This window comes from Theropithecus gelada, chromosome 9 (genome assembly GCF_003255815.1).
Source record: "Theropithecus gelada isolate Dixy chromosome 9, Tgel_1.0, whole genome shotgun sequence".
Lineage (NCBI taxonomy): Eukaryota > Metazoa > Chordata > Mammalia > Primates > Cercopithecidae > Theropithecus > Theropithecus gelada.
In genome coordinates this window covers 34,648,765-34,675,820 of record NC_037677.1, presented here as the reverse complement: position 1 = coordinate 34,675,820, position 27,056 = coordinate 34,648,765, and the positions used below count along the sequence as shown (strand labels likewise).

Sequence of the window (27,056 nt, the reverse complement as noted above, 5' to 3'; positions counted from 1 at the left end):
GTATATATGTGGGCAGTCCTGACAGTGGAGGCCATTACTGCGAATTGGATATGAACGGGGTGCGGTGAAGGGTGGTGACTCCTTATCTGAATAACATCAGTTGTGTTGCTTCTAACCCATTTCTTCTTCTCCTTTGTCATCACCACTATCATTTTTTTTCTCTCTTCCCTGTCTTCTCCTTCCTTTGCCTCTAACCTTCTTCATTTTTAACAGAAGTTGGAGCAGTCAATAAGAGTCAGAGCCTTTAAACAGAAATCTACTCACTTTTCTGTGTGCACAAGGCTGAGCAGAGGTTCTGCCTCTCAAGAGGAACTGAGTGCTGTTGGGCATTCAACACACCGCAGAGACCAGCAATCTTGCACCCTCACCTCACAGCATGGACAGAGGAGACCAAGCTAAGAGAACCAGGTAGGTCACTCCTTGCGCCACCAGGCTCTTCCTCCATCCCAGGGGCTCCGATACCCTGCCTTTGTGCGGCTCCCTTTTGAGTTTGAAAGAGGCTTCTAGGCCAGGTGCAGTGGGTCACGCCTGTAATCCCAGCACTTCGGGAGCCTGAGGCAAGTGAAACACCTGAGGTCAGGAGTTCAAGAGCAGCCTGGCCAACATGGCAAAACGCCATCTCTACTAAAAATATCAAAAATTCGCCGGGTGTGGTGGCGTACACTCAGGATGGTGGTAATCCCAGCCACTCAGGAGGCTGAGGCAGGAGAATTGCTGGAACCAAGGAGGTGGAGGTTGCAGTGAGACGAGATCGTACCACTGCACTCCAGCCTGGTTGACAGCAAGACTCCATCTCAAAAAAAAATAAAATAAAATAAATAACAATTCATCTTTTTTGCCTTTATCTTTAAACTAGTAAATATTTACATAAGCGCCCAAGTAAACAGCAGGGAGTTTTTCTCCAGAAATTATCTACCCTCTGCCCTGCCAAAAAAATTTTCGTTTGTGCCTAGGTTCATCTAAAATCTCTCATTTTACGAGTATTCTCAATTATCTTGTTATGAAGAATAAAGTACCCTTTACAGAACACAAGTTAACCTGAAAAGGTATCAGTTGGTGTTAGTTTTCGATGTTTGTAGAGATCAACTGAAAAAACAAGAGAGGGGTCTAACAGATTTCATCATTATACTAGGGTTTAGAACCTCACATTTGGGAATATTATATATCTTTGTAAGGAATTTAATGGTCAATTTGGAAACTTTATAGAAATCATTTAAATTGTGGCGAGCGCAAATGTGTACAGATAGGATGACTTTTTCAAAAAGAACTTTTCCTAATATCACCTGATTGGGTACTTGGATCTTGGAATAAAATTCCAGTGACATTATAAGTAGATTGGTTTGTTTGTTTGTTTTGAGACGGAGTCTCACTCTGTCACCCAGGCTGGAGAGCAGTGGTGCGATCTCGGCTCTCTGCAACCCCCGCCTCCTGGGTTCAAGTAATTCTCCTGCCCCAACCTCCCGAGTACCCAGGATTACAGTTGCCCACCACCACACCCAGCTAATTTTTGTATTATTATAGAGACAGGGTTTTGCCATGTTGGCCAGGCTGCTCTCGAACTCATGACCTCTAGTGATCTGCCTCCCTTGACTTCACAAAGTGCCAGGCTTACACGCATGAGCCACTGAGCCCAGCCTATAAGTAAATGTATAAAGCACTGTTTATCAAACATTCAGAAGGAAGTCAAAATTATATGCTCTATAAAACTGACATATAACTTGAAAAGTGACTCTGGAGATCATGAAGATACCAAGATTGAAGGTGCCCATGAACGGTTTAGATAAAAGTATTCACCAAATTGTGAAAAAGGCAATTTCTAAATTAACATTTATGTCACTTTAAGTGTGCATATAAAATGCACTTCCTGAATGTTATATATAGGTATGTGACAATTTCACCTACATCCCTAAAAGTTTATTTAATTTAAAAATTAGAGACAAGGGCTGGGCGTGGTGGCTCATGTTTGTAATCCCAGCACTTTGGGAGGTTGAGGCGGGCGAATCACCTGAGGTTGGGAGGTCGAGACCAGCCTGACCAACATGGAGAAACCCCGTCCCTACTAAAACATAAAAAAATTAGCTGGGCTTGGTGGCACTTGCCTGTAATCCCAGCTACTTGGGAGGCTGAGGCAGGAGAATCACTTGAACCTGGAAGGTGAAGGTTGCTGTGAACCAACATCGTGCCACTGCACTCCAGCCTGGGCGACAAAGTGAGACTAGGTCTTAAAAAAAAAAATTAGAGGCAAGATGTTACTCTGTCACTGAGGCTGGAATTCAGTGGTGCAGTCATAGCTCTCTGCACCATCAAACTCCTAGGCTCCAGAGATCCTCCTGCCTCTGCCTCCCACATAGCTGGGATCATAGATGTATACCACTATGCCAACCTAACTTTTAAATTTTTTTGAAGACATGAGGTCTCACTGTCTTGTCCAGACTAGCTTCAAACTCCTGGTTGCAAGTGATCCTCCTGCCTTGGCCTCCCAAATTGCTAGGATTACAGGCATGAGCTACCATGCCCAGTCCTAAAAGTCTATGTATTCAAATTGTCAACACAGACTGTAAAAACCTTTTTTGCCCTTTCTTATTGGAAAAATTTGCAATCACTTTATATTTGAACACATTTTTCTTATAATTAATAAAGATTTTCATTAAAACACAGGCAATTCAGTATGGGGAACTTAATTGATATACATAATGTTACATATATTTGAATTTTCTCCCTAGGAATGAAAAGGTTTTCAACTGCTTATACAAAAACCCTGAGGCAACTTTTAAGCTGATTTGCTTTCCCTGGGTAGCAGGTGGCTCAGTTCATTTTGCCAAATGGGGACAAGATACTCATGATTCACTGGAAGGTATGTTCATTTTTAACATCATTTAAACAATTTATTAGGGCAGATGATATAAATGTATTAGAATTTGAAGTTTGGTCAAGACTTTCCTTCCTGGTAGGTAATTAATAATAAACTTTCAAGATTACGCTTCCAGAGGGTAACTTTTATATTTCTAAAGTAAGTTGCCTTTACTTTGTTCTTATCATTAGTGCCAGAAGGACCTTTTAGGAGATGATATTCTAATACTGCATTTGTCTTTGGTATAATTATTGATGTGATTGAACTGAATCTACCATCTTGCAATTGTTTCCAATTTGTCCCATGATGTGTTCTATTTTCCCTTTTTCTGCTTTGCTTTTGAATACAATCTAAAAGACTGCTATAAATCCAGGTGCAGTGGCTCATGCCTGTAATAGCAGCACTTTGGGAGGCTGAGGCAGGAGGATTGCTTGAGGCCAGGAGTTCAAGACCAGTCTGGGCAACACAGTGAGACCCTGTCTCTAAAATAATAATTATTTATTTATTTATTGTTTTTGAGTCAGAGTCTTGCTCTGTCACCCAGGCCGGAGTGCAGTGGTGCAATCTCGGCTCACTGCAACCTCCACCTCTCGGGTTCAAGCGATGCTTGTGCGTCAGCCTCCCAAGTAGCTGCACTTACAGGCACGCGCCACCACGCCCAGCTAATTTTTGTATTTTTAGTAGAGATGGGGTTTCACCATGTTGGCCAGGCTGGTCTCAAACTCCTGACCTCAAGTGATCCACCCGCCTTGGCCTCCCAAAGTGCTGGGGTAACAGGTGTGAGCCACTGCAGCTGGCCTCTATAATAATAATTTTTTTAAGTTAAAAATAAAAGTATTAAAAATTGTTATGCATGTGTCTATTGCCTTATTAGCCATAGTTCTTTGTTTTCTTGTTTTAGTGGATGCTGTTCGATTTACTATATGCACCTTTTTTTTTTAATGTTATGTGCAATTGTAGTTTTTCTGTGGCTGATTTCAAGATGGTTTATTACTTTTTTTATTTTTGAGACAGAGTCTTGCTCTGTCCCACAGGCAGGAGTGCAGTGGCATGATCTTGGCTCACTGCAACCTCTGCCTCCCAGGTTCAAGCAATAATCCTTCCTCAGCCTCCCAAGTATCTGGGATTACCGGCACATGTCACCACGCCTTGCTAATATTTGTATTTTTAGTAGAGATAGGGTTTCACAGTCTCTACTAAATTCACATTGTTAACAATCAGAATTCTTTTTTTTTTTTTTTTTTTTTTGAGACAGAGTCTTGCTTAGTCACCCAGGCTGGAGTGCAGTGGCGCGATCTTGGCTCACTGCAAGCTCCGCCTCCCGGGTTCACGCCATTCTGCTGCCTCAGCCTCCCGAGTAGCTGGGACTACAGGCGCCCGCCGCCTCGCCCGGCTAATTTTTTGCATTTTTAGTAGAGACGGAGTTTCACCGTGTTAGCCAGGATGGTCTCGATCTCCTGACCTCGGGATCCGCCCGCCTCGGCCTCCCAAAGTGCTGGGATTACAGGCGTGAGCCACCGCGCCCGGCCAACAATCAGAATTCTTAACAATTATGACTGGTTAAAGTATATAGCATAAAAAGTTAACAAGTATGCAGACATCTTAAGGTCTGGAGAACCATGACTGATTTAATTCGTCTCTGTGCTTCATCTGATCGGGATCAGCCATCTAATTTGATGGCTCCAAGTCTTGCAGCTGAGAGTTCAGCTTTAATTCAGAGGCTTGTTTTTATTACACATCTCTCCAACCTGTGGACATCTTGGGCAATTTTGGAAAATTTTTCTTTCACATTTTCCCTCTTCTGACAGTATTCTTAGAGACACACTTACTATCTGTATGAAATCAATGAACTTACTGTATTTTCTTTTTTCTTCCTTCTCCTCTCTAAAAACGGTTGTATTATTTCTACTCTGTCAGAGCATATAACATCATCCCTAATTTTTTTTTTAGTCTTAAAAACACAATAAAGTCTTCAAAGCTCACCACCAGTCCTTTTGCCAAACTTTCCCTAATCATGTATTGACTGGATGAAGTTTGTCTTCTAGTACAAGGATAGTGAGCTTTTTCTGTAAAGGGCCTAATAGTAAATATTTGCACATTTATGGGACATATAGTCCTTGCTGCAACTTTGTCGTTGTCTCACAAAAGCAAGCACAGACAATGCATACAAAATGAGCACAGCTGTGTCCCAGTAAAACTTTATTTACCAGAATATGTGGCTGCAGGCTGGGCATGGTGGCTCACGCCTGTAATCCTGGCACTTTGGGAGGCTGAGGCGGGCAGGTTATTTGAGGTCAGGAGTTCAAGACTAGCGTGACCAACATGGTGAACCCTGTCTCTACTAAAAATACAAAAAGTTAGCTGGGTGTAGTAGTGCACGCCTATAATCCCAGCTACTCAGGAGGCTGAGGCAGGAGAATCGATTGAACCCGGGAGGCGGAGGTTGCTGCGAGCTGAGATCATGCCACTGCACTCCAGCCTGAGCAACAAAGTGAGACTCTGCCTAAAATAAACAAATAAATAAAACCAATGTGGCTGCTGGCTTTGACCCATGGGCTATAGTTGATTGCTGTATCAGTAGATTCTTCAGGCAGACTCATGATTCCAATAGATGCTAAGTTCCTGCATCTGTAAGACTGCTTTGGCCGGGCGCGGTGGCTCAAGCCTGTAATCCCTGCACTTTGGGAGGCCGAGACGGGCGGATCACGAGGTCAGCAGATCGAGACCATCCTGGCTAACATGGTGAAACCCCGTCTCTACTAAAAAATACAAAAAAATAGCCGGGCGCGGTGGCGGGCGCCTGTAGTCCCGGCTACTCGGGAGGCTGAGGCAGGAGAATGGCGTGAACCCGGGAGGCGGAGCTTGCAGTGAGCTGAGATCCGGCCACTGCACTCCAGCCTGGGCGACAGAGCGAGACTCCGTCTCAAAAAAAAAAAAAAAAAAAAAGACTGCTTTGATACTGGAAATAAATTCTTTCTTTTTTAAAAAAATTTTTTTGTAGAGACAGGGTCCTGCTTTGTTGCCCAGGCTGGTCTTGAACTCCTAGCCTCAAACAATCCCCCTACCTTGGCCTCCCAAAGTGCTGGGATTACAGGTGTAAACTACCATATCTGGCCAGGAGATAAATTCCTGATGTGTATACTTTTTTGAGTTTCTTTAACAATTTGTTTGACTTTTATCTTGTTTCAGATTTTGTTATCAAAGAGTGTGATACCATCCCAATTTGCTTCTTTTATAAATGACTTGGTAATTTGTTTGGAGGGCTGCTTTTTTTCTTCCTTTTATCGTGACAGAGTCTCGTTCTGTCACCCAGGCTAGAGTAAAGTGGCGTGATCTCGGCTCACTACAGCCTCTGCCTCCCAGGTTCAGGTGATCCTCCTGCCTCAGCCTCCTGAGTAGCTTGGAATACAGACATGCACCACCATGCCTGGCTAATTTTTGTATTTTTAGTAGAGACGGGTTTTCACCATGTTGGCCAGCCTGGTCTCGAACTCCTGACCTCAAGTGATCCGCCTGCCTCAGCCTCCCAAAGTGCTGGGATTACAGGTGTAAGCCACCGTGTCCGGCCACAGATCCTCCAATTCTAACATTTTAATGCAACTACTACGGGTCAAGTTTCTCAAGCATATGATAGGCTTTTTTAATATGTAGTTTTCTTTCTCATTCTATTTCAGGGAATGTTACAGTAGGTAGTTAAGACATAAACAAGGCAGGAGAGGCCCCTCCACCCCCAGCCAGGAATGTCAAGTGATATCGAGGTAATGGTCAGGCAGTTGTTAAACTGCCTCTCTAAAATAATAATTAGTCACCACCAGTTCTAGGGAAAGGCAGTCCCCCAATAGCTACAACACACTGAAAGTTGGCAATCGGCAGCTTCCTGATAAGATTTCAGAAGCTGGTCAAGTGGATTCACACTTGTGCGCTAAGAGGCAAAATGGTGGCGTTTAACTGGTCCTTCTTCCAGAAAAACTAGTGAGGGAAAAATGCTTTAAGTGAGCATGCATACAACTCCAGTAAACACACTGGGCATGTGGCCGCTCCCAAGTTCTGGCAGGCCACTGCACATGCAGACAGCCCACCCCAAGGGAAGAATCAGAGTAGAAGGGATGAACCCTCTGAAGCATGCCAATGTATAAACCCCAAGTCAAAGGTCAAACAGGGCACTTGATCTCTCAAGTCATCCACTTGGCCCTCTTCCAAGTGTACTTCACACTTCACTTCCTTTTTTGTTTCTGTTCTAAGCTTTTTTTTTTTTTCTTGACACAGGGTCTTGCTCTGTTGCCCAGGCTAGAGTGCGGTGGTGCAGTCGCAGCTTACTGCAGCCTCAACCTCCCAGGCTCAAGCGATCCTCCCACCCTAGCCTTCCAAGTAGCTGGGAACACAAGCAAAAGCTACCACGCTTGGCTAATTTCTTTTCTTGTATTTTTGTTGTTGTTGTTTTTGTAGAGATGGGCTTTTGCCACCTTGTCTAGGCTGGCATCTTACTCGCTCAAGGATTCACCCGCCTCAACCTCCCAAAGTGCTGGGATTATAGGCGTGAGCCACTGTGCTCAATCCTCTTAAGCCTTTTTTTTTTTTTTTTCTTTTTTTGAGATGGAGTCTTGTTCTGTCACCCCGGCTGAAGTGCAGTGGCGCAATCTCGGCTCACTGCAACCTCTGTCTCCTGGGTTCCAGCAATTCTCCTGCCTCAGCCTCCCGGGTAACTGGGATTTTACAGGAGCCTGCCACCACACCTAGTTAATTTTTGTATTTTTAGTAGAGATAGGATTTCACCATGTTGGCCAGGCTGGTCTCAAACTCCTGACCTCAAGTGATCCACCCACCTCGGCCTCCCAAAGTTCTGGGATTACAGGCATGAGCCACTGTGCCTGGCCTTTTTAAGATTTTTAATAAACTTTCACTCCTGCCATAAAACTTGCCTCAGTCTCTCACTCTGCCTTATGCCCCTCAGTCAAATTCTTCCTTCTACTCTACTTCCTTCTACAAGCATCGAGGTTGTTGCAGAGCCACTATGGATTCGTGGCTGCCAACAGGAAGTTTGCATGAATTAAATATTGGTTATTTTCCAGTGTTTTATTTTGTTTAGTTTTCCTGAGGCTCTCCATATGTTCCTATGCTGGAACCTTTTCTGCCTTCCATGACTACTACTTTGTTTTGTAATGTTTTCTCTGTCCCGCTTTTGTTTCCTAGCTCTTTTTCCTGTACTGCATATCCAACTCAATAGAGCACTTTGCATCCGCTGTGTCATGGGCAACTTTTAGTCATTTTTGAAATAATTTTTGTCTTTTTAATCCATTTCTGTCCACTATTCTGTCAGCTATTTGTGCATTTTTCTTTTTTGTTTTTTGGTTTTTTTGGTCTATTTCTATGAAGAATTTTACATATCTGAGTTACAGTGTTCTTTCGTTTCCACTGTTTCTGGTTTAATTTCATCTAAGTTAGAGTGTTGTGCTGTTTGATGCTCTGACATCAAGTCTCAAACAAAATAATGCATTCATTGAAAGAAGAGAGCCCTGTAATTCCTAAAGGCCTTTTTAGAAATTATCGGAAATACTTTTATATGAGGTTTTTAATCAATACCTGATGGTTCAATATAGACAATTAAAGGTCACTCCTTTAAACACGTTTTCAAATAGTTGATCTATAAAAATGTATACCATAAACTTTACCGTGTTCACTGCTCCCCTTATGGAATAAAACAGTACCAATATAATTGAAGTCTCCCTCTCCATTTGTGGCCTCCTCAAACCTTGGCTTAAGCAAGATATAGTTTAATCTCTCATATTTCTAACTTTATATACTATTTTTTTTTTTTTTGAGACAGAGTCTCACTCTGTCCCTCAGGCTGGAGTGCAGTGGCACAATCTCTGCTCACTGCAATCTCCACCTCCCGGGTTCAAGCCATTCTCCTGCCTCAACTTCCCAAGTATCTGGGATTATAGGCATGTGCCACTACGCCTAGCTAATTTTTGTATTTTTAGTAGAGACAGGGTTTCACTGTGTTGGCTAGGCTGGTCTTGAACTCCTGACTTCAGGTGATCCACCTGCCTTGGCTTCCCAAAGTACTGGGATTATAGGTGTGAGCCCCTGCACTTGGCCCATATGAATGTTTCATATTGTAAACATTTCTCGGAAACTTGCTTTTCCCTCAATCTAGTTTTTAGAATTCCATTCTGTGACTATATCGCAATTTATGTATCTATTCGGTTCTCAGGCATTAAGGTCATTTTCATTTTTTTACTATTAGTATAAACAGGGCTTCTATGAGCATCTTACAGATGTCTTCTTACATACATGTACGAGAGAGTCTACATCTAGGAATGGAATTTCTGGGTGGTAGAGTATGAATATCTCCAACTACATGAAATATTGTCAAATTGTTCTCCAAAGGAATTATAATAATTTATGCTACGAAAGCAATATAGGAAAATTCTTATTGCTCTATATTGTTGACAATACCATTGTAATTTTTTGCTCTGTGCATGAAATTATTCTAACTTTACATTAACTAACCCTTGTTACAAGATTAGATTTTTTTTTCACATTTTGATTGCTTGTCTTTTTCTCATTGACATGTAGAAATTTTTTTCTTTCTTTCCTTGCTTCCTTCCTTTCCTTCATTTCCTTCCTCCCTTCCTTTTTCTTTCTTTTCTTTTGACAGGACCTTGCTCTATTGCCCAGGCTGGAGTACAGTAGCATGATCTTGGCTCATTGCAGCCTTAACTTTTCAGCCTCAAGTGATCCTCCCACCTCAGCCTCCTGAGTAGCTGGGACTACAGGCATACACCACTATGCTCGGCTAATTTTCTTTTTTTTTCTTTTTTTTTTTTTTTTTTGAGATGGAGTCTCACTCAGTCGCCCAGGCTGGAGTGCAGTGGCACGGTCTCAGCTCACTGCAAGCTCCGCCTCCCGGATTCAGGCCATTCTCCTGCCTCAGCCTCCCAAGTAGCTGGGACTACAGGTGCCCGCCGCCACCCCGGCTAATTTTTTGCATTTTTAGTAGAGACGGGGTTTCACCGTGTTAGCCAGGATGGTCTTGATCTCCTCACCTCGTGATCCACCCACCTCGGCCTCCCAAAGTGCTGGGATTACAGGCGTGAGCCACCGCGCCGGGCCGCTCGGCTAATCTCCTCCCCTCCCCTCCCCTCCCCTTCCTTTCCTTTCTTTTTGTAGAGACAGCGTCTCACTATGTTGCCAAGACTGGTCTCCATCTCCTGGGCTCAAGTGATCCTCCTGCTTCAGCCTGCCCACGTGCTGGGATTATAGGCATGAGCCACTGTGCCTGGCCAAAATTCTTTGTCTATTCTGGATTCTAATTTTTTTTAGAAGGTTTTGTGTGTTGAAAATATCTTCTAGTGTGTGCCACCTTTCTTTTTTTTTTTTTTTTTTTTTTTTTTTTTTTTTTTTTTTTTTTGAGACGGAGTCTCGCTCTGTCGCCCGGGCTGGAGTGCAGTGGCCGGATCTCAGCTCACTGCAAGCTCCGCCTCCTGGGTTTACGCCATTCTCCTGTCTCAGCCTCCCGAGTAGCTGGGACTACAGGCGCCCGCCACCTCGCCCGGCTAGTTTTTTTTTTTTGTATTTTGTAGTAGAGACGGGGTTTCACCGTGTTAGCCAGGATGGTCTCGATCTCCTGACCTCGTGATCCGCCCGTCTCGGCCTCCCAAAGTGCTGGGATTACAGGCTTGAGCCACCGCGCCCGGCCTGCCACCTTTCTTTTTAATGTGGTGTCTTCTGACTCACAGAAGCTTTAAATTTTAATATAATCAAGCTTATTACTCTTCTTTTAAACTTTATGCTTTTTACGGCTTGCTTTAAAAGCAAGCCTAACCTAACCCTATACCCTAACTCCAAGTCACAGTTATTTGCCTATCTTTCTTCTATCAATTCTAAAGTATTTTTGTCATATTTGAGCCAGTCTTTTGTATATAGTGTGAGCTAGATATCCAAGTTTACTTATGCCACATGAATAGCCAGTTGGCTTGGCAATGCTTACTAAGAGGTCTATACATTCCCCCACTGGTTTTAAGTGTCAGTTCAATTATAAATTGAGTTTTCACATGTATGTGAGTCTATTTCTGGGCTTTTTTTTTTTTTTTTTTTTTTGAGATGGGAGTCTCGCTCTGGAGTGCAATGGCGCAATCTCAGCTCGCCGTAGCCTCTGCCTCCTGGGTTCAAGTGATTCTCATCACAGCCTTCTGAGTAACTGTGATAACAGGCATGAACCACGATGCCCGGTTAATTTTCATATTTTTAGTAGAAATGTGGTTTGCCATGTTGGTCAGACTAGACTCAAACTCCTGACTTCAGGTGATCCACCTGCCTTGACCTCTCAAAGTGCTGGGATTGTGGGCATGAGCCACCGTGCCTGGCCCGGGTTCTCTATTCTGTCCCATCCGTGTACTTGCCTTATATGATACCAGAAACACAGTGTCTTCATTCCAGCAGCAGGGCAGTCTCAGGGTAATTGGGATGTTTCCTTGATGCCTTCATGGAAAAAAAATGAGTATCTGGAAGTCCATGTGTAGATCTGTTTCTGGATTCTCTATTCCACTGATCTATATGTCTATGTTTACTCCACAAGTAATACTATCTTCATTACTGTGGCCTTATAATAAGCCTTGGATATCAACTAGCATAAGTTCTCCAGCTTTGTTCTTCTTTCTGAATGTTGTTTTGGATATTTTAAGTCCTTTGCATTTCCATACAGCTTTTAAAATCAGATTATCAATTTGCTGAGATTTTGTTTGGGATTGCCGTGAAGTTATAGATCCATTTTGGGAAAATTGACATCATAACAATATTGAATCCTCTGATCCGTGAGTAAGATCTATTGCTCCAGTTTAAAAAGTATTGTTTTGATTTAGCAATATTTTGTCATTTTTTATTTCTGGCCTGCTTCAGCCTCTTGAGTAGATGGAACTGTAAGAAGGTGCCACCATACTTGGTTAATTTTTTTTTTTTTTAAAGTTTTTCATACAGACAGGGTCTCCCTATGTTGCCTAGGCTGGTCTTGGACTCCTGAGCCAAAGCGATCCTCCCACCTTGGCCTCCCAAAGTGCTGGAATTATAGGCATGAGTCAACGTACTTAGCCTTCCAAAATACATCTTTAAATGATCACAGTCTACTTTCAAATTTTATTATACCAGTTCATTTTTAATGAAAGAACCTTATAAAACTGTTATTCCATTCCTCTCTCTTGACCTTTGTGCTACTTTTGTGAAACACTTTCCTACTTATCAATTTTGTGGAGAGCAGTCAGTGTCTTTTTTAGTGATTTTAAAGTGAAAAAAAAAAATGTTTAGTAAGAACTTCTGAGTGTGTAGGTAAAAACCAAAATGATAAAAAATAGTCTTTTATATATATTTACATGATTACCTTTGTTAAAGTAGATTCAGATTTTCATCTGACATTATTTTTATTCTGCCTGAAGAAGTTCCTTTAATATTTATTTTAGTGCAAGTCTGCTGGCATTGAATTCTCGTGGGTTTTATGTGTTTAAAAAGTCTTTAACTTCCACTTTTGAAAGATATTGTCACAGGATATGGAATGGCAGGTTGACAGTTGTTCCCTCCCTTCCTACCCCCTAGTATTGTTCTCTGGCTTGCCCAATTTCCCTCACTCCCTCCATCCTTCCCTCCCTCCCTCTCTCTTGTCTTCCTTCCCTTCCTTCCCTCCCTCCCCCTCTCCTTCCCTTCCTTTCCTCCTTCCCTTCCTTCCCTCCCTCCCTCTCTCCTTCCCTTCCTTTCCTCCTTCCTTCTTTCCCTTCCACATTCCCTTCCTTCCTTTCCTTCCTTCCCTCCTCCCTTCCCTTCCTCCTTCCTTCCCTCCCTTCCCTTCTCTTCCCTTCTTCCTTCCTCCCTTCCTTCCTTCTTTCATCTGTCCACCCATCCATCCATCTCATTCTGTCTCGCAGCTTGAGTGCAGTGGCACAATCATGCCTCACTGTAGCCTCAACCTCCCAGGCTCAAGCAATCCTCCTGCCTCAGCCTCCCAAGTAGCTGGGACTACAGATATGCACCACCACACACACTCAGCTAATATTTTTAAATGTCTTTTTATAGAGATAAGGTCTCATTTCATTGCCCAGGCTCTCCCAAACTCAAGCACCTTCAGCTTCGGCCTCAACAAAGTGTTGGGATTACAGGCATGAGCCACCACACCTGGCAGGCTTGCACAATTTCTAACAAGAAATGTGCTGTCATGGCCTGGGCACAGTGGTTCATGTCTGTAATCTTACCACTTTGGGAGTCCAGGGCGGGCAGATCACTTGAGGTCAGGAGTTTGAGACCAGCCTGGCCAACATGGTGAAACTCCATCTCTACTAAAAATACAAAAATTACTCAGGTGTGGTGGCATGTGCCTGTATTCCCAGCTACTTGGGAGGCTGAGGCAGGAGAATCACTTGAATCTGGAAGGCAGAGGTTGTAGTGAGCCAAGACCATGCCACTACACTCTAGCCTGAGCAACAATGTGAGACTCCGTTTCAAATAAATAAATAAGAAATGTTTTGTCATTACCTTTGTATCTATGTCTCTCTTCTGTGGCTGTTTTCTAAGATCATCTTTTTATCAAGTGTTTTTAACAATTTGATGGATAAGCCTTGGTGTGGTTTTCATTGTTTATTCTGCTTGAGTTTCCTTGAACTTCTTGGATCTACAACTTGGTAAGTTTCAAATTTTGAGATATTCAGTCACTATTTTTCTCAAATGTTTTTTCTGTTTCCCTCTTCTCTTCTCTCCTTCTGGGACTCCAATTACACCTATGTTAGATTGATTTATAGGTACCATAGTATACTCATCAGCTGTGCATTTATTTTGTCATGTTCTTTCCATGCTTAATTTTCTTTTTTTTTTTTTATTTTGAAGACAGAGTCTCACTCTGTCATCCAGGCTGGAGTGCAGTGGTGTGATCTTGGCTCGCTGCAACCTCGGCCTCCCAGGCTCAAGTGAATCTGCTGCCTCCACCTCCCAAATAGCTGGGACTACAGGTGCGTGCTACCACGCCCAGCCAATTTTTGTATTTTTAGTAGAGATGGGGTTTCACCCTGTTGGCCAGGTTGATCTTGAACTCCTGACTTCAAATGATCTGCCACCTTGGCCTGCCAAGGTGCTGGGATTACAGGTGTGAGTCACTATGCCAGGCCAACATGCTTAATTGCAGATAGTTTCTTTTTCTATGTTTAAGTTCACTGATCTTTTCTTCTTCCTGTCTAGTCTGCTGTTAATCCCATCTGGTGTTTTTTTTTGTTTTTTTTTAAACAATTTTTCATGTATTTTACATCTCTACAAAAAGTTCCATTTGAGTCTTTTAAAAGTCTTTAGTTTCTGTTCTTATCATGTTCATGTTTTCATTTACATTACTGAGCACATTTGTATTTAATAACTGTTTAAGGTCCTTGTCTGCTGACTCTATCGTTTGTTTTTTCTTGTCTATTTCTTATGTTTGATGCTCCCCCTGGACCTGTTATGGGTCATATCTTCCAACTTTTTGGCACGTCTGGTGAGTTTTGATTAGATGTTAGACATTGTGAGTTTTACATTGTTGCGTCCTGGATTTTGTTGTATTCCTTTTCAGTATGTTAGATTTTGCTCTAGCAAGCAAGCCAATAAGTTATTTGGGATCAGCTTGATGTTTGATTCTGGAGATGCTCATGTTGTGTATTTATTCATTAGGAGATGAGTTGTCATTGTTTCTGTTAGGCATCCTGAAGTGCTACTAGCCCAGGATCACTTCGAGTTATTTTTGCAGCTTCACTTTCTATAAATTTGAAGTTTATTTATGTTACCTGCACTCCAGTCTACCAAGGTAACATAAATAAACTTGAAATTTGCATAAATACAAGGCTTTCATTAAAAAAATGTAAGGGCAGATTTTTTCCTCCATCCAGAGATAAGCAAATCAGAAAGTTCTTCTTTTCTCCTTTGCCATTTGGAAAATAAATACTTTATTTCTAGTCTACCTTTTTCACAGAGGTTCTAGAATTTAAGGTTTCTTGGCTTTGTGTAAAGGACTCAGTTCTAACTCTCAAATTTAATGCTTTCCAGTGCCTTATCTCCTGACCGTCTAGGTCACCCCTGAAACCTGATGTTTTATTTTCCTGATGTAGGTAATAGTTGTTGGGGTAAGCATTTCATCAGCACATGATCATCAATGGAATTTTCAGTTTCTTTGATTTTTTTTTTCTTTCTCTTCTAGGTATTCCCTTTATCTTATTGTGAGCAGATACTTAGTCTGCTATATATTATGTTCTTGCTTTTATTATCAGCAAATTCTAAAACTTTTACCTCACTGGACTTAACTGTTATCATTCATTTCCTTGAAATTTTTTCCATCAGGTAAATATAGCCCTTTTATAACATCACAATATCTCATCGACTGTCTGTACATGTTCATTTGTGATTCTCCATCTCCAGTGCACTCCTTAAGGCTTCCTGGAAGAGAAAGCCGAATTGAAGAACCTTTTGCAAATGACATCTCCCAGTTAGTTGATGAAGTTGTTCATGCTCTGCAGCCAGTCATCCAGGAGAAACCATTTGCATTTTTTGGCCACAGGTATTTGATATTTGTTTTAAAAGACTTCGGGGGAGTTCCTTCTACCCGAAGTTTGTGGTTAATGTTGTTCTTTGTGTTTTATAAGATGCATACCTTTGTACTGGTTAGACAGCATGTTGGGTAATTACGACCATAACAACTTTTACAATTCACCAGTTTGTATGGTAAGTATACCTGTTTTTTTTCCTTTTAGGCAAATAAAGTCAACACTTGTAAAACCAAGACTTTAACAGCAGCTTACATTCTATTTATTTTTGAAATAAGAAATTACGCAAAGAGTATATGTTTCTTAAGCTACGTTGTATAATTTTCAGGTTAAGTCAGAGACCCTGGGCTTCTGGCTATCTCTTATCAGTTGTATGAGCTTGCAAAAATTTCTTAGGATTCTGAGTTAGTTTCTTTTTCTATGAGAGTACAATAACAACAGTTCCCACTTGCGAGGCTTAAATGAATAATGATCTTAAATAAATTGGTATATACTAAGGTCTCAATAAATTTTGGCTATTATCTCACATAAGATTTACAAATATGGTCAAGCAGAAATTGAAAAATAAAAAGTACCCATCATCCTACTACCCAGATAACAATGCTTTAAAATTCTGATGTGGTTCCTTAGTATTTTTCCACAATGGGGTCTGGTTTTATGTATTTACTTAATCTTTTTCACTTAAAAGCAATGTATACTCACAGGATGTGAAAGATATTTTTTGCTATATTTATATTATAGTAATATTACATTAAATATATTAAATTAAATATATTTATCACATTATTGCTATAAATATCTTTCACATCCTGTAAGTATACATTGCTTTTAAGTGAAAAAACTTCATGATTTGTTTGATTAACCTCCTTTTGTGGATATGAGTTATTTCTATCTTTTTCTGTTATAAACATTAGTACAGTGAACATTCTTTTTTTTTTTTTTTTTAAGAGACAGAGTCTCACTCTGTCACCCAGGCTAGAGTGCAGTGGCGTGATCTCAGCTCCTTTCAACCTACAACTCATGGGTTCAACCACCATACCTGGTTAATTTTTGTATTTTTAATGGAGTTGGGGTTTCACCATGTTGGTCAGGCTGGTCTCAAACTGCTCACCTCAAGTGATCCACTTGCCTTGGCCTGCTAAAGTGCTGGGATTACAGGTGTGACACACCACACCCAGGCCAATGAACATTCTTATAGAAAATTTAGTGTAAATCTCCTATCAGTTTTTTAGGATAAATTCTCAGAATTTACCTTAAATAATATGCACACTGTTAAAGTTCTTTTCGAGACAGGGTCTTGCTCTGTCACCCAGGCTGGAGGGCAGTGGTGCGATCATGGCTCACTGCAACCTCTGTCTCCCAGGCTCAAGTGATTCTTCCACCTCAGCCTCCCAAGTAGCTGGGACTAGAGGAGCACGCCACCACGCCCTGCTAATTTCTTGTCATTGATGTTTTACAGAGATGGGGTTTCGCCATGTTGCCCAGGCTGGTCTCCAACTCCTGGGCCCAAGTGATCCACCCACCTCCGCCTCTCAAAATGCTGGGATTACAGACGGGAGACACTGCATCCAGCCTGTAAAAGTTCTTGATATATATTTCCAAATTACCTGCACTTTACACTCCCTGCACAATGAACATGATGCTGAGTTTTCCTGTCTTTCATAAAATATATATATATGAAATTTACAAATAAGCAACCTCTGGCAGTTTTGTCTAACAAATTTACATAATAGCAACAGCAGTTCACAAACATTTTCAGCCCTAGTACCCCCTTATACTTTTAAGATACAATGAGGAACTCAAAGAGCTTTTGTTTTTATGTGATATATCTGGTGATATTTATCATATTGGAAGGAAAAACTAAGAAATTTTAAAGACATTTATTAACTTATCTAAAAATAACATTAACAAACCTATTATGTATTGACATAAGTAATACATTTTTTATGAAAAAGACTATATTTTCCAAAAAAAATGTGAGAAGGTGAGAAGAGTGGCATCATTTTATACTTTTGCAAATCTGTTTAATGTCTGACATAATAGAAGGCAGATGGATTCTCATTTCTGTCTCTGCATTCAAACTGTTGCTATATCACGTTATATAGCTTCTGGAAAACTCCACTGCGTATGCATTAGAGTAAAAAAGGCAAATAACATTTTAGTATTTATCCTGAAAATAGCTTTGACCTCATGGACCATCCATTAGGATCTCAGAAATTTCCAGGGGTCCCTAAACCATATTTTGAGAACTGCAGATATACACTATCAAAGGCATAGTGATACACATCTTTAAGGAAGAAAAGGAAATTTAAATTAATTTGAAGACACTGTGAAACTCAGTACTAAATCTTAGAGTGAATTATCTAGGCTGTCTTTGAAGCACTTTTTATGCTGATATAAATCACTGAAAAGATAGACTTCTTAATCAACTCACGCTTTTCTTTCAACTGTTACATGATCACTGTTGTGTTTATGATACTGTTCCTATTGACTTTCGGTGGATCATCATGAGTTTTGGTTAACAGTTCTTGTCATGTTTTTCTTTCCTGAATTTAGTATGGGATCCTACATTGCTTTTAGGACTGCACTACACTTAAAAGAAAACAATAAACCAGAACCATTGCATTTATTTTTGTCAAGCGCAACTCCTATACATGTAAGTAATTTAGATTTTTCCTAGGAAGGGCAGTGGAGAGCAGGGAAATAGGGATAAAAATGAAGCCATTATTTCCCTGTCTGGTGAATTCTGGTCCAGTATGATGATGATGCTAGGGATACTATTAGGTTGGTGCAAAAGCAATTGAGGTTTTTGCCACTACTTTCTTTTTCTTTTTTGAGATGGAGTCTCACTCTGCTGTCCATGCTAGGGTGCAGTGGCACGATCTTGGCTCACTGCAACCTCTGCCTCCTGGGTTCAAACGATTCTCCTGTATCAGCCTCCCGAGTAGCTGGGACTACAGGCGTGCGCCACCACAACTGGCTAATTTTGTATTTTTAGTAGAGATGGGGTTTCACCATGTTGGCCAGGCTGGTCTTGAACTCTTGACATCAGGTGATCCCCCTGCCTCAGCCTCCCAAAGTGCTGGGATTACAGGTGTGAGCCACCACGCCCGTCCTGCCATTATTTCAATGGCAAAAACCACAATTGATTTTGCACCAACCTAATACTTGCTGTTGAAAAGTCCCTTAAATCTCTTTCAATATCATTGTCTCTCTGTTTCCCTGAAATGCATTTCAACTGTTCCCTACTGGTACTATTCCTGGCATCTCTGAGCTAATGCTGACCATAGTGCCTTTTCCTTCATTCTGGGTCAGCTGGGAATGTAACCAACTTTGAGCAAAGTGACTGCATCAGAACCAGGAAAGACTCGTTGAAATTTTAAAAGGGGACAGTGATATCAAGTTCTACCATGGCTTTTTAAACCCGGTGCTGTTGCTCCTGCTGCTCTTCCTCCTACCTCTTTGGTCTTCCCCACTTCATCTGGAGAAAGATCCTGCCTGTCCCCGGATTCTAAATCTACAAAGCCATTTTGGTGGATTATGATGCTGCAGTTATTACTGACGAGCCTTCTTCTCCCTGCTTTCAAAATGACATAGTTCTTTCCTGAAGCCTGTAGATAAAGCAGTCTCCTTCCCAGCCTTGGTTTAATGACTTTTCCCTTAGATCAACAGTTTTCAGTTTATGAGCCAAGTGTGTTATATGAAATATCAGGCCTGTGTTGTTGTTCATGTTTCAAGTCAAAGGCCTGGCCTCGCATTCCCAAAGAAGATGAATTGTCAGAAGAACAAATGCATCATTACCTTAAGGAATTTGGAGGCACCCCTAAGGATTTTGTTGAAGAAAAGGAACTTGTGCAACAATATAAACCCATGATAATGGCAGATCTGAACGTTGTTAGTAGTTGCACGTAAGTAATAGAGACAAGCTTTTTTTTTTTTTGGTACAATTATTTGTAGAAAAACATAGAAACATAGATTGGCAGTACTCTGAGGTTACTTATGTGGGAAGACAAAATTCTAAGAGTTTGGTTTCATTTCCTTTGGGGCCACCTATGGTATGTATGCTGGTTTAGAATGGAGTCTAGGCACAGAAATTGCATCTATGAAAGATGTCCAGCATGGCCAGGCACAGTGACTCATGCCTGTAATTCCAGCACTTTGGGAGACCAAGACTGGTGGATCAATTAAGGCCAGGAGTTCGAGACAAGGCTGGTCAACATGGCAAAAACCCATCTCTACCAAAAATACAAAAATTTTCCAGACATGGTGGTGCACACCTGTAATCCCAGCTACTTGGGAGGCTGAGGCAGGAGAATCACTTGAAGCCAAGAGGCAGAGTTTGCAGGTTTGCAGTGAGCCAACATCATACCACTGCCCTCCAGCCTGGGCAACACAGTGAGACTCCATCTCAAAAAAAAAAAAAATGTCTAGCATGTATTTTTCTTTAAAAAATATATGATTAGACATGCATATTTTATCACATAATAACATAGTAAATATTTTTGAATAAATTAATGCCAAAGCATTTTCATCTTCTTAGAAGGGACAGCAGAAACAGATTGTTACTTATTTTAAGTGTGGAGGCAAACCAGTGGGGAGAAATATTCTGGGTTTGCTTTTTTTTAAATTTTGTTCCAGAACTCATTAAGTTCTGTGAATATCTCTCCATTCCCTTGTCTCATGGGATGTCTATATAGATACTTGATTCTTCAGATAGAACTGAAGTCTTGATACTCTGTAAATTCTTCCCCAGTAATCTTTTTTATTTTATTTTATTTATTTATTTATTTATTTATTTATTTATTTATTTAATTTTGAGACGGAACCTCACTCTGTCACCCAGGCTGGAGTGCAGTGGTGTGATCTTGGCTCACTGCAACCTCCGTCTCCCAGGTTCAACAGATTCTCCTGCCTCAGCCTCCTGAGTAGCTGGAATTACAGGCACCTGCCACCACACCCAGCTAATTTTGTATTTTCAGTAGAGACGGGTTTTCACCATGTTGGCCAAGCTGGTCTCTAACTCCTGACCTGAGGTGATCCACCCACCTCAGCCTCCTAAAATGTTGGGATTACAGGCGTGAGCCACTGCGCATGGCCAGAAATAAGTTTTTCAGATCTACTGTACAGCACGGTGACTACACATGTATATTTCAAAATTGCTAAGACAGTAGATTTTACATGTGCACATTATTTTAAAAAGTTTAAGTATATGTGGTGATGGATATGTTAATTTGCTTGACTTAATCATTCCATAATGTATACTTATATCAGAATATCACATTGTACCTCACCAATTTATACAATTGTTATTTGCGAATTTAAAACAAAACTGAAAAAAACTGAGAAGTAATCCAAATCACTATGGACATTCAATGCAATCATGGATGCAAAAGCTGGCTTTAAATAAACCTTGCACAATGGTGAAACATACCATCTTTAGAGTCCACTTAGCAGACTGAGACCCTGTATCTTACTCACTGCAAGATTCTGAGCAAGTTTCTTTAATGGTTTGTTTCTCATCCGTCAAAGAAGGGGTAAGAATAGCAGCTCTTCAAGGTGGTGTGTGCAGGTATGCAGGTATAAGTCTAGGCCACATAAAGGAATTTGGTTGTCCTAAGAGTGAAAAGAAGTCACCAAAAAGATCAAACAAGGTACACCATGATCAAACTGGACTTTTATCCTCTGGATAGAGTATGGGTAATGGATCGGAGGAGGACCAAGTGTATGTGATAGGCCCAACTGTGTGGGTCTTGCAATCATCCCGGCAAGGATTTGCTCCTGCCCAGAATGAGAATTAACTGCTTAGTAGAGGGGAGGGTCTGGCACACAACAAACCACGAGCTATTTTGAAAAAACAAAACACAACCAAAAAAACCTCACAACCAATGAGTTTTTTCACTCCAAAGAAAGCTCCCAAACACCAAAAATAAAACATTAACATAAATCATTCACGGGGACATTCCACTCATAGAATGTAGAAAATGTTGACATTCTCACCATTTCTCCAGTGAGTCAAATTGCAGTAATTACTCACAACTTTTCACTTCCTCTCTCCAAATTTCAAAAACTCTTCCAAATCCTGCCCTCCTGCTCCTTCTCCTTTTCAATCTGATCTCTCCCCGTCCTCGTTATGTCCCGGCTTTTTCCAATATAAATGAAATCAGGCCTACAGAGTGTTTCCAGTTCTCTTTCCCCATCATTACCACCAAAGCTCAGAGCTAGTGGCCGAAATGGAAATTGTCAGCCGAGAAGTGCCAGAAGCTGTGACTATTTCAACTCATATAAGCTGTCCTTCTCTCTTGCTTGACTACTGTTATTGTTCCTTCTCTGGGATCCTGGTGCCACATATACTAGGGTGTTTCATAACTGATATTGTCCCAAATCTCTTGCAAGTTCTGTTTTGTCTCCTTTTTTAAAAAGTTTCCTTTGTGTTTCAGTGTGAAGAATTTCCTCTGCCTGTCTTCAAGGTCACTGACTTTCTTCAGCTGTATCAAGTCTACTGATGAGCCTGTCAAAGGACTTCTTCATTTCTGTTATTTCTACAAATTCCATTTGACCCTCTTCTGGTTTTCACCTTTCTAATGAAATTCCCCATGTGTTCATGAATGTTACCCACCTTTTCCACTAAATCTGTTGACAAATTAATCATATGTATTTTAAACTCCCTGAGAGTTCCAACATCTGGGTCTTATCTGCGTCTGATTCTTTTGACTGCTTTGCCTCTTAACAATGGGTTATTTCTTGCTTTCTTGTGTGTCTGATACTTATTATTATTATCATTTGAGATGGAGTTTTGCTCTTATTGCCCAGGCTCGAGTGCAATGGCGCAATCTCAGCTCACTGAAACCTCCACCTCCTGAGTTCAAGCAATTCTCCTGCCTCAGCCTCCCAAGTAGCTGGAACTATAGGCACATGCCACCAGGCCCAGCAAATTTTTTGTATTCTTAGTAGGGACGGCGTTTCATCATGTTGGCCAGGCTGGTCTCGAAATCCTAACCTCAGGTGATCCACCCACCTCGGCCTCCCAAAGTGCTGGGATTACAGGCATGAGCCACCACGCCCAGTGATAATTTTATAAAATCAAAAACAAGTTATGCATAAAAACAGTAGAGACCGAAGGTAATGTTTTACACCTGAATTTGAGCACGCCTCTCCTTTTTGACAGGCCATTAGTGTGGGGAGTTGAGTTAGTCTAGACTGGGCTTGAGCTGGGTAGCGTTTTGTTGTTGCTGTGATCACCTGCAGTGCACCACCAGCTCTCAAATCCTCTGGTATAATTACTGTGTGTCTGGTGTGGGATGCAGTTGTTGCAGAATTTTTCTCAGCGGTCCTGCCCTACCTTTGGTGTTCAATGTTCCCTGTGACTCACAGAACAGCCTCTCTTCCTCCTGTTGCCCTCCCCAGTGTAGATAGCTGTTGCTTGTTACACAATGTATGTTAGCCTGTGGGTAACACAGGGAGTTCCTGGACATCCTAGATACTCTGAAGCATGAGTTCTAGGTGCCCTCCACCCCGGTGCCTGGCCTCTGTGAGTGGGGCTTTCTCAGCATGCCTGCTCCTTCTCTCTTGCAAACACATTTTTGCCTTGTATCTGTGGTTGCCTTGGTGGAAGATTCCTGCCCCGTCCTACAAGCAGCAGAACTCTGCTTGGTTTTGGTGTAGAATTGTTTCCCATCCCTTCCTCAGGGGTCAGGGCTTATGCTTTTATCCTCCCCTGCCGCAGCCACAGGGCTTCACCTGCACCCTGGGGGTGAGAGGGTTTCATGCTCCTCCTCCAGCAGCTTAAGGCTTCTGCTTACAATGAGAGCAGACCTGGTCAGGTGGCAGTCTAGTGCCAGTCCAATAGCCACAGCTAATTAACTGCACTGTGGAGGTGTCTCTCTAGCCTCTTGCCTCACTCCTAATTTTTCTCGTCAACTCCTAGTGAAGGCCCATGGAAAAGAGGCTGCATGGTTGGGCACGGTGGCTCATACCTGGAATCCCAGCACTTTCAGAGGCGGGGCTGGTGGATCACTTGAGATCAGGAGTTGGAGACCAGCCTGGCCAACATGGTGAAACCATGTCTCTACTAAAAATACAAAATTAGCTGGGTGTGGTGGCAGACACCTGTAATCCCAGCTACTCAAGAGGCTGAGGCAGGAGAATCGCTTGAACCCAGGAGAAAGAGGTTTTAATGAGCTGATTTCATACCATTGCACTCAAGCCTGGGCAATAGAGCGAGACTCCATCTAACAAAAAAAAAAAAACACACACACACAAGAGGCTGTGAGTCAGTGTGAACTCCATCTAACACACCATTCTCACTGTATCTCCAACACTATAAAATTTTGGCTGATTTGAGTCTTACTGCATGTACAGCAGATATCTCTTCTGCCTGGACATGGTGCAAGGTGACTTTGTCTACTGTCCCCATCTCTCTATAGTGGGAATCTGTCCTCCTTGGAATTTGATTTCTAGCTTGCCTCGCAAACACAGCTCTCTGTTAAGTTCACGAAAAGTCATGATGCTGTAGTTTTTCTGCTTTTATTGTTTTTGTTTTTGTTTTTCTCATTGTTAGGATGCAGTGTGCGGTGCTGCTGCTTTTTTACATTCTGGGCAGGAGCAAATCCTTGCCGGGATGATTGCAAGATGCACTCACTTGGGCCTATCAAATACACTTGGTCCTCCTCCGATCCATTAACCATACTCTATCCAGAGGATAAAAGTCCAGTTTGATCATGGTGTACCTTGTTTGATCTTTTTGGTGACTTCCTTTCACTCTTAGGACAACTAAATTCCTTTATGTGGCCTAGACTTATACCTGCATACCTCTTATACCTTAGTACTCCACTTTGTACTCTGAAAAATAGCCTTTTTTGTTGTTGTTGTTTTGTTTTGTTTTGTTTTTTGAGACAGAGTTTCGCTCTTGTTGCCCAGGCTGGAGTGCAGTGGCGCGATCTCGGTTCAACTCAACCTCCGCCTACCGGGTTCAAGGGATTCTCCTGCCTCTGCCTCCCGAGTACATGGGATTACAGGCATGCACCACCATGTCCAGCTATTTTTGTATTTTTAGTAGAGACGGGATTTCTCCATGTTGATCAGGCTCGTCTTGAAATCCCGACCTCAGCTGATCCACCCACCTCGGCCTCCCAAAGTGCTGGAATTATAGGCATGAGCCACCACGCCTGGCCTTTTTTTTTTTTTTTTTTTCTTTTTTGAGACAGGGTCTTACTCTGTTGCTCAGGCTGGAGCGCAATGGTGCAATCACAGGTCACTGCAGCCTTGACATCCTGGGATCAAGTGATCCTCCCAGCTCAGCCTCCCGAGTAGCTGGAACTACAAGTACCTGACACCACACCTGGCTAATTTTTTTATGTAGTAGAAATGGGGTCTTGCTGTGTTGCCCAGGCTGGTCTCAAACTCCTGGCCTTAAGCGATCCTCCTGCCTTGGCCTCCCAAAGTGCTGAGATTACAGCGTGAGCCATCACACCTGACCTAGCCATTAATTTGTCATCTTTCTCTTCCCTCTCTCCCTGCTGGCGCTTTGCCCTTTGACTGGTTCTTTTCTATTCATTCAGGTTTCAGATCCTCTCCCCTTCCCCAGGAGACCTGCCTTGATCCTATCCCCACCTTCACCCTCCTGCCAAGAGTTCTCCATCCCCTGGACTTTGTAGCACCTTCCCTCTCTCTCTGGCTGAATGATTGTTTCCGTAATGTCTGTCTCCCAGCCAGTCTCTCAGCTGCAGGAGGGAAGGGACTGTGTTTGTTTCTCCATGTGCCCCTAGTGTCTAGCGCAGCACTGAGCCTCTGACTCAATAAGCATGTTTGCTGCTGTTGTGAGGTTCTGTGCAGAGCAACCCTCTGCTGGGTCAATGAGAGCTGAGAGTTACCAAAGAGGTCTTTGTTTCTGATGACAGTTTAAAGGACTGGCTCCACCAGCCTTACCTTGAGTTGAACTGTGTGCCCCCCAGTGCCATCCTGCTGCCACTTGTCACATCCTAGAAGTTAGATATTGGAAATTAGTCTCCACACTGAGTCTCAGGCAGGCTTTGACAGGTAGAAGTGCCATTGGTGAAAAATGTTTTACACTGCTAGAAGTAGCCAAAGAAAGGAAGTGAACCCACCCCAAGTTTCATTGACATTAGGAACAGGAAAAGATTCTGGTATATTGATTTCAAACTATTACTAACCAGCTCTTTTATGTTTACAGCTCTAACATACCATCTAAGGCTGTTCTTTCTTGTGACTTAACATGTTTTGTTGGATCTGAAGACATAGTAAAGGACGTGGAAGGTGAAATTATTTTTAATCTCGGGTATCGTATTGAAATATATGTTTGATGGCTTTAAAATTTTTTTTTTCTTTTGAGACGAAGTCTCGCCCCCCCTCACCCAGGCTGCAGTGCTATGGCACGATCTCGACTTATTGCAACCTCCACCTCATGGGTTCAAACAATTCTCCTGCCTCGGCCTCCTGAGTAGCTGGGATTACAGGTGCCAGCCACCATACCTGGCTATTTTTTGTATTTTTAGTACAGACGGAGTTTCAGCATGTTGGCCAGGCTGGCCTCAAACTCCTGACCTCGTGATCTGCCCGCCTTGTCCTCCAAAGTGCTGGGATTATAGGCATGAGCCACCACGCCCAACCAGCTTTTAAATTTTTTGTATGTTTAATTTTTGTAGGTACATAGTAGGCATATATATTTATGTTCAATGGTGTTTGACCAGTGTCAACCATCAGTTACCATAACGAATAAAAAATTAATTGAAGTTGTATTTAGTATAAAAGGAGAGATGTTGGTCTTGTGTAAAATGAGACAACTGCTGTATACTGATAGGTCTCAAAGAAATAAAAAATGCAGGACACATAGTGTAAGAGTTAAAGAAAGAGGAAAGACACACGAAACACAGCTTATCAGTCAAAGACAGGTTTTCTTTAGATAAAACCTGAGAGGGGTTCTTGGCCGATTTCAGTCAGGAGCACTTTCTCTTACAGATGAAGAGTATATACTGGTTTTAGGGTGAGGGGCTTATTACTAGCTTGGAATGCTTCTGTGTGAGGGAGAAGTTTTATGGTGGAGTTGAAATGTCTCTGGGAGGAAGGGAGGTTATGTTGGGGCAGACATCTTTCTGGTGGCCAGAAGCAGGATTATCTCAAGGCCGTCATCTTCCTGGCCAGAGGGGAGTTATCTTGGGGCTAACATGTCTCTGGTTGGGGAGGAGTTTCGAACATTTCTGGTTGGAGATGTTATCTATGGTTTATGGTTATGGTGACCTCAGCCATTAGACTGATGCCCTTTGGATTTAGGTGGTTTTTGATTAAGGTAAACTTTAGAATGAGGGGCTTGTCCAAGATGGCAATGCTCCTGCTTTCTTACCTAGAACATAAGGCTTTGAAAGTAACTGTACTCCAGGGTGTCAGCTCTTAAAGAAATAATGTCTTGAAGTGAATCTTTAGTTGCTATTGGTGTTGTTATTGAATATAATCTTGTTTATTTTCAGCCTGGAAAGATGTAACCAGTGGAAATACTAACATTCACCAGCTTCCAGGGGATCACTTTTATCTTCTGGATCCTGCCAACGAGAAATTAATCAAGAACTACATAGTCAAGTGTCTAGAAGTATCATCACTTGCCAATTTTTAGATATTTTTCCTTTCACTTTTAAAATAATCAAAGTAATATGATA

At 41.9% G+C, this 27,056-nt stretch overlaps 1 protein-coding gene across 1 annotated transcript; it reads left to right on the top strand.

Moving 5' to 3' along the window:
• Positions 1–213: 213 nt before the first annotated feature.
• OLAH (oleoyl-ACP hydrolase) lies at positions 214–27,056 on the top strand. Its single transcript, XM_025396328.1, has 7 exons — positions 214–408; positions 2,724–2,854; positions 15,266–15,404; positions 17,947–18,046; positions 19,129–19,298; positions 25,580–25,662; positions 26,871–27,056. The coding sequence occupies exons 1-7, from the start codon at positions 377–379 to the stop codon at positions 27,011–27,013; spliced, it is 798 nt and encodes a 265-aa protein (XP_025252113.1). The 5' UTR covers positions 214–376; the 3' UTR covers positions 27,014–27,056.